Below are 8,374 nucleotides of genomic sequence, written 5' to 3' on the forward strand. Positions count from 1 at the left end.
TTGGGTCAGGCCAATCACGTCGTGTATAGAGTAGGCGGGGCGGGATTAACATAATGACGACAGAGTTGCGACGGTTCCCTGCTACTTGAAAACAAAGAATGGCGGCTGCTGCTGGAGAACAGTCTTTCGAATCGGCTTTGGCCGCGACTCTGGAGGACTTGGAGTTAAGTTTTTCTTTGAGAAAAGAGCAAAGAATGGCACTTAAGTCATTCTTAAAAAAAGAAGATGTGTTCGTAGTTTTGCCGGCCAGATTCAAAAGTTGAATCTATCAACTAACGTTAGCTCCGCTTTGGGGAAAACGCTCTGGTTGGTTGAAGCGCTGTCCTATTGCGTGCAGAGGGAATTTGAAAGACAGCCGTTTATCCCGCCCCTCGGATTGAGCCGTGTCTATGGTGAGTTGCCAGACCTAACATCTTGATGTAGGCTAAGTTTGTGTCCCTTTATGCTCTGATTAATATAACAAGACATAGCATGCTATGAAGTGATGTACACCAATGTGTATGGCATGAAATGAGGATTATTTTGATAGGAAGGTGGTATAGAGATGAGGTTACATTAACTAGTGGTTCTATCATAAAGCATGCATAAAACAGTATACAGTACAACAAAAGACACTATATAAGACAGTAATAATCATACACACCATGTCCTGGAGATATGCATGCTCCTTTACAGAAGGTTTTCTATGAATGAATGGGGAAGAGTCCTTTTTTAATAGGCATGATGTTTGTTTCAATAGGAAAATGTGAGAGTGGGTGAGAATTAGCTCTTTCACATTTCTTTTTGTCGTAAATGGCTTCCGTGCTTGGGTGTTATTTGCTCTTCGGGGGTTGTACACAGATCTCTAACACATATTTTGCCTTTTGGGGCGAGGGGGTTTGCTGGATTATTCATTAAAGTAATGGTTTCAGACGGTGTGCAGCTGTGAAAGATGAATTTTGTGGAAATTGATGAGTAACTGTCTTTCCCTTAGTAACATCTGCATTTGATCTGTTTTTACTGAACTGGAAAACTGTGGCATGAGGTTTGACAGTTTGTCAGAGCATTTCTCTCTCACCTCTTTATATTCACCACAGTGAAGGAGAAAGCATGTCTCTGTCTCAACCTCACCAGTGTCACAGTGAGCACAGACCCGTACTTCCTTTGGCAACCATGTCTGTGTCTGCCTTTTTCTAATACCAGACTTCAGAATTCAGTTTCTACAGTGTCTTGTCAAAATTTTGCATATTCACATTACACTACATAGCAGTAGTCAAAATAAATATATTTATTGTTTTTGTAAACCAAACTGTCCATTACATACATAACAGGGTGACACTGACACATATACACACATACACACATACACACATTTAAACTCCGGGACTCATATCCAATAAAATCTGCAGTATTCATATTCATAAAGAAAGGGTTTCCTAGTTGTTGTTGGTGATAGATCACCCACGCTGGTTTATTTCTGTCCCAGCCTCTCCAAGGCTTTATGTAAGATCTTCAGGTCATCCCTCATCTGCCCTAAAGCATTCTGGATCTTAGAAGGCTCATCCAGGACCTCCATGCTGCAAGTGTAGGGATCATATCTAATGGAAAAGGGCTTCTGTATTGTAGATGAATATTGCCTGTGGAACGACAGCAATAGCAGTCAGTAATGATAACCTCCATGAAGAGATCTACAGATCATCTGAAAAACAAACAAACACCCACCTCAGCTTGTGTTTGGCATCCTCAAAGCTCTCGGACACGAAGTAAACGGGCTGATATGACTGGTCCTGGTATGGTTGGACTGCAGTCTCAGCTGGGTTGAATGACTTATATTGGGGCTCATTAGAAAGGGCGTACTGGTAAAATGGTAAAAAACACAATTCATTATATTATTTAATTTTCAAATAAATGCTGCAGCACGGCTGTCAACATTGATAATAATAAGAACTGTTTTTCGAGCACCAAATCAGCATATTAGAATGATTTCTGAAGGATCACGTGACACTGAAGGATGGAGTAGTGATGTTGGAAAACTGCCATTCCTGTGCTATCACAGGAATAAATTACACTTTGAAATATATAACTGAACTAAATAGATAACTGCAATAATATTTCACAATATTACTGTTTTCACTGTGTTCTGGTAAACATAAGACTGCATATAGTTAGGGTCGTAATGAGTGCATCAAGAGTAAACATACAAGCAAGCAAAGAAACAAATAAATCAATTGTCTTACCAAAAGTTCTCCATAGGAGGACAGAAGTCCGGCCCCATAGGCCTTCACTGTTCCGTTTTGCTTGCAGAGGCCAAACTCCACTGTAAACCAGTACAGCTGTGTGTGAAGTTTAGAGAAATTTAGACTTTTGTTAGGCTACACATACAAACATGTATACACATACATACAGGAAACTAAATAAAAAATGGTTAATATAAATGGCTGGCTTTGAGATTTCATTCAAAGACAGAATATTTATAGATAATGGCCTTTTAATCAGTTCTTGAATTTGTCATTTGAATGAAGCAACACAAGGGGGCACTAAAGACTTGCTTTAATACATTATTCTTCAAAGTATTCTCCCTCTGAATATTTCCATGTACTCACAGTGGACAGTTTCTCAATATCCTCATCTGATGCTCCAAGTGAGGCAAGGCCAATCTCCTGCAGGGTAAAAGATTCAGTGTCAAATACAAATTGTTATTCAGTATTGAGAGGTTGGAGATTCCAATAAGACCTTTCTGTACTAAACTAACTTAAATGAATGAATGTAGTATGGACATTTTCATTGAATTACCTGTGAAAACTGAGCAAATTCGTTGTCTGCAAGCATAGGGATATGTCCAAGTAGCTCATGGCAGCAGTCACTGTTGACATTAAAATTGAGTTATTTAAAATATCAATAGTGTACATTAAAGGGGACCTATTATGCCCTTTTTCAAAGTCTTAATTTTGTTTTTGGGGTCTACTAGAAAAGTTTTTAATGCTTGAATGTTTAAAAAAGACAATTTTTCTCGACAAAGTATACATTGCTGCATGCACCTCTCTTCCCAGTCTGTCAGTAACGCTCTATTTAGTTCTGGGGCCGTATTCACAAAGCATTTTATCTTACCACTAGGAGTACTCCTAAATCGCACTAAAAGATTTTAGCTAGGAGTTTTCTCTTAAAAGTTATTCACAACGCCTTTCAGACCTACTCCTAGTAAAGAAAAATCACAACTCCTAAACTAAGAGTGAGTCTTCGTTGCTATGGATGACGTCATTACTCATGCACGAGCTTGACTGAAGTGACCACCTTGATTGGCTGATGATTGTAACGCGGGAATGATTCCAAACACCTCCCCTACGATGATGAGTGACAGGTGACAGGTCTGAGAATGCGTGCGCTACACAAGTAGCGCGAAGGATGAATAACTAAATAAATAGCCTAAATGAATAAAGAGTAAGGCAAAACAAATAGCCTAGTAGCCTAATGAAACATATGGATTGATGCAATATCTTTGCAACATTATTGAATTAATCTGTCACTATATGTCTCTGCCTACGTTTGCAAAGAGAAGAACATTTTAATTTGATTCACAATGAAACGTTACAATTAGTTTACATGCAATGAGTAGCCTAGTTTTGGTTGTTGTTGGTGGCGTTATTGCATCCCTAGTTATGCCTACAATGCAAAATTGTTCCCTCGCGATTGGAAGCTCCTGTAGCCGCCGCATACGCATTTCAAAACATCGCAACGTGAAATGCCACAAAAAGTGGTTTGTTAATAGGTCTTAGTGAGTTAGGAGTCCTCTCGACTTCTTTTAAGCTGTCCCAGGCTTAGGAGCTACTTTTAGGGCTAAAATGCTTCGTGAATTACTCTTAGTGAAAAAAATTAGGAGTCCTAAAGTTAGGAGTGACACGCCCATTATTTTTAGGAGTTGCTCCTAAATTCGCCAGTTAGGAGCTACTTTTAGCCTTAAAATTCTTTGTGAATAAGGCCCCAGGGCCCCTATTCATAAAGATTCTAAGAATCCTCTCAGAAAACTCTTAATTTAGCTTAAAAACTTTTACGTAGGAGTCTTAGCTTAAGAGCGATTCGGGACCGATCTGAGAGCAACTCTGAGTAAGGAAAAGACAAAAACCTTTATCTTAGTAAGAAGGCGGGGTTGACCCCGTTGCTATGTATGACACAATCTTTTGAAGACTGTGATTGGTTGGTTGTCCAAGAAGGGGAAAAAAGTGATTTTATAGGGTCTATTCTAAGCCTCCACTTTGAAATTACATGCGTAATTTTTCCTATTTGACCGTTCTCACACACACACATTATATATATAAATCCTTATTTTATTAACCATGCTGTTGATTTCCTATAAGGTATTTGCTTGGCTTAGAATGATAAAAATTGTTCCACTCTTTCCAGTTACACTGATTGCTGGCATGTCTATTTAAATGGTGGTTTGAATGTTGGTTTTAATGTATCAAACATGGAATTTTCCGAGTTGCCAAATATCGTAATGTAGTGATTACTTTCATTTCTGGCGCTATGGCATTTCTGCGCTGTGTCGGAGATATTAGCGTGTCTCTAAAAAGATCAGTCACAAACATGATCCCTGCATGATCTAATCTAAAGCGTCTTATTAACTCACTGTCATCCATTGTCTGCAACACATTTCTTCTCCTTCTTCGTCTTTCTGCCATTTTCTCCTCTGCTAAAGAAACTCTTAAGCCTCTTAAAAGTCCTCGTCCGTGCTCCTAACAATTTTGACCTTAAGACCTCTTTTAAGGGTTAAGATGCTTTCTGAATTACTTTTTTCTTTACTAGGATTTTTTCTTTAAATTTAAGAGTAAACGCCCACATTTCTAAGAATTTTCTTAGAATTTTGTCACTAGGAGCTACTCTTTGCATTAAGATTCTTTATGAATACGGGCCCAGGTGTTTATGAAGACCCTCCTTCCAAAAAGCACAATGTGTTCTGATTGGTCGGTTGGATCAGTGTGTTGTGATTGGTCAACCGCTGAGTGTGTTTCGGGAATGTCAAGGCCCTTACCATAACTGCATGTTTCAAAACTCAACCCGGCCTCTTCCCTTTTTTCTGTGTATGCTTTTGCCGGGAATTATTTAAATGAGGAATATTGTGACGTGTACGTTCCTGGAAGAAAACTCAAGACTGCAATCGAGGCGTTTCAGGGAGTTCAGAAACATTACACAGTAAAGAGAGTTCAAAAAGTAAAAAAAAAAAAGCATAATAGGACCCCTTTAAAAAGTTTTGCAAAATGTGTCACTGTACATACGGTTCAGGGGAATGCATGGGAGCTGAAGGGTGACGAATGTACTGGGTGCACTGGAACACCCGGAATGCTAGACTGGCAAGGAAGTCCCGAGCAGAGAGCAGCCCTGCCACTGGCCGCAATTGAAACCCTGTCCTCTCTAAACAAAAGCACACACAGACACAGAACATGGTTCAAATGTAAATCGCAGTTTGAACTTTTTGCACAGAAATGAAATAAGCAGGCCTGTTTACCTTTGAGAAAAGCAGACACCTCTCCGAGCTGAGGGATCTTGTCTTCCCCATACAAACATTCACTCTCCAGTTGGCCCAGGGCTTCTAGAAACTGTCCGCAGGCATGACTGGGGTACAGACTGCTCAGGGTCCTGTAGACCTCCCTCCTGCCTCATCACAAAAAGCGCTCTTAGAATCATGCAGTCGTACATAGAGTTAAAGTAATGACTGCAATCAAACTCTTAATAGGAAAACCAACCAAGTTGCAATCTCTTCTGGAGTGTAAACCACTACAGGTAAAGGGTCACCACTACAATGACAAAAGAAAGATCTTTTTTTTTCTTCTTCCTAAAATATATTTACATAGTTGATGATTGAAGTTCATGCATTAATTACATAGAATGTAATTGTAAAATGTAAAATGTGCATTCTGCTAATTAATCAGATTTTTTTTTAAATAAAAATTTATTAATGTATAATTTAAATAATGTATACATTACTGTAAACGTCAATTACTAACTTATTATTATTACTATTATTATTATTATAAAATGTGCATTGTGCTAACTAATCATATATTATTTTACTCATATATATATTATATTTGAGTAAAATAATCTATGATTAGTTAGCACAATGCACATTTTATAATAATGCACGATGCACATAATTATTGTTATTATTATTTTCAGATAAAATAATTCATATTACTTACTGCTTATAGTTGAAAGCCAGAGCAGAAATTAATTCTCTTCGTTTTCTGTATTCTGGATCGCTGAATCCCTGAATAATATAGTATTACAGTTGATCTGAATAACGCTCAAGTAGAACTAGGATTATAAAATCTGATCATAAATAATTTCCTGTTTTAAAAACAGCATCACTGTTGTTCACTTACAGGATGGTCCTGGTCCAGATCAGGGTCATATTTTGTTATCAGATGATTGCATTTGTCCAAGTCAGAAATCTTCTTTGGAAACCAGGGAACTATAGGATCAAAATAAAATAATGTTATTTTTTTATATTTATTATTGAAAATACATTTCTTCTGGTGTCATATGCAATACAGAATAGCTAAATCACCAACTTTTTTCCTCTTGCACTATTCGCACTTCATCAGCAACTCTTTTTAAGGAGTTGATGAAAATGTCAGTGTCGGAGCAGTGCACTTCACATCTCATGAAGAACTCCAGATCCTCTCCAGCGCTCCTCTTCGTCTTCCTGCTCGGCCGACTCTCCAGATGAAGGAGCTTGGCTTCGAAAGTCTAAGTTGCAAAAACCAGACACAACATTTGTAGCATGTATAAACACTAGAAATAACAGTTTTAAGTTTTATGTGTTTGTTTCCAATTTTTGAATTAAAATTAATGTGGGGTGGTAATGGGATAATTATGGAGTAGAACATTATGTTTGATTACCACAATAAATTCATGCACAGAACTTAAAATGTCCATGTTTTCTATTGGTGTTAGGTAACATTTTATTTTAAGGTGACAGTTACACTAAAATTGTATGCAGTGTTGCTTTAGAAGAACCATTTTGGTTTCCCCATGGACATTTCAGTGAACGGTTCTTAAAAGAACCATTTTTTTCTTAGTGTGAAGAACACTTTAAAAATCTAAAGAACTTTTTTTTTTTTTTACTATAAAGAAGCTTTTGTGCAATGGAAAGGGATGCTGAAGATTCTTCATGGAACCACAGATGCCAATCAAGAACCTTTATTTTTAAGAGTGTACATGTTACTATAGTAATAACAGTAAAAATGCATAATTAAAGTAACTAACCCTAAACCAAACCCAAACTTTAACACTATACTATAGTAAGTAGTACAAGTTAATCAGTATACTCAGTACTAATTTGTGTAATTACACTGTAACAACGTAAAATGAACCGTTTTTGTTTTTCACATTAAATAGCTTGGTTTTTAAACTTCCTTATTTGCAACAAAATAACAAAACTGTTAATATTATAGTATGGAATATTAATCTAGATAGCTATAAGTTTAAGACACACAATGTGGAACATCGTTACAGGCGTTGTTTTGTGTGTTGCAACACTTGTGATTAATGAATAAAAAATAACTAAGTACGTACCTCAAAGACTTTGCCAGCCTTGAAAAAGCCTGCGTTTTTCTCATTTTTGAGAGCAAAGAGGAGGTTGAGAGTGACTTTGCCGCTCTTGTCCTCCTCAAACACGAAGCTGTCCCCGCAGCGCGAGGGCCCCGGAGATGACGAGCCGCTCTCTCTGTCGCGACGCGCGTCCTCTATCAGACTGCGCTTTCTGCCGCCCAGCGGGATATTCTGCACTATACTGTCCGTCTTCATCGACTCTTAGGGGAACAACTGACCACTATATCTAAAATAAATATATCCAATTAATCGTTGTGTTGACACTAAATGAGTTCAAATCTACCCAAATGCGGAGAAAACTCTATGTTCACTGTGGGGCCACAGCCTTGCGATTTATATCGTGCGGGACTTTATGTAAATGTGTTGCGCAAATGCACGTCTGATTTTATGCTGAGATGCGTCATTTGTCTTTTATTTTACGGGCACCAAATAGGCTAAGAGCCGTGACACGTGACATTTCACAGGTGCTTCACAGCCATAAGCGACAAATTACATAAACTAAACGCTATTTTGTGAAAGGTCAGAACTAAATGAGTCTTTATTGGAAATATATAAATATATCTTGTTTTTAGGGTCCTAAATGATGGGGCATTGAGATCGTGCTGCTCTCCAAGGTACTGAAACGGACTATGCTGTGCGCATGCTTATTCACGTGTTAATGCTATATAAATAATAATAATAATAATAAATTAATTATTATTGGCCTCCATAATAAATTATATACAAAATTAGTAGTAGTAGTAGTAGTGTAGTAGCCCATCTTAATAATACAAATACTACTAACAAT

The 8,374-nt window shown here is 37.6% G+C and overlaps 1 protein-coding gene across 1 annotated transcript; it reads right to left on the reverse strand.

Moving 5' to 3' along the window:
- Window positions 1-1,253: 1,253 nt before the first annotated feature.
- th2 (tyrosine hydroxylase 2) lies at window positions 1,254-7,782 on the reverse strand (the record flags this gene model as incomplete). Its single annotated transcript, XM_081363397.1, has 12 exons — window positions 1,254-1,616; window positions 1,702-1,835; window positions 2,217-2,312; window positions 2,583-2,639; window positions 2,773-2,842; window positions 5,250-5,385; window positions 5,480-5,625; window positions 5,718-5,768; window positions 6,174-6,241; window positions 6,357-6,445; window positions 6,546-6,723; window positions 7,552-7,782. The coding sequence occupies 12 exons, from the start codon at window positions 7,780-7,782 to the stop codon at window positions 1,451-1,453; spliced, it is 1,422 nt and encodes a 473-aa protein (XP_081219523.1). The 3' UTR covers window positions 1,254-1,450.
- Window positions 7,783-8,374: the final 592 nt, after the last annotated feature.

The sequence above is a fragment of the Scardinius erythrophthalmus genome (assembly GCF_964197995.2).
Source record: "Scardinius erythrophthalmus genome assembly, chromosome: 4".
In the NCBI taxonomy this organism is placed as follows: Eukaryota; Metazoa; Chordata; class Actinopteri; order Cypriniformes; family Leuciscidae; genus Scardinius; species Scardinius erythrophthalmus.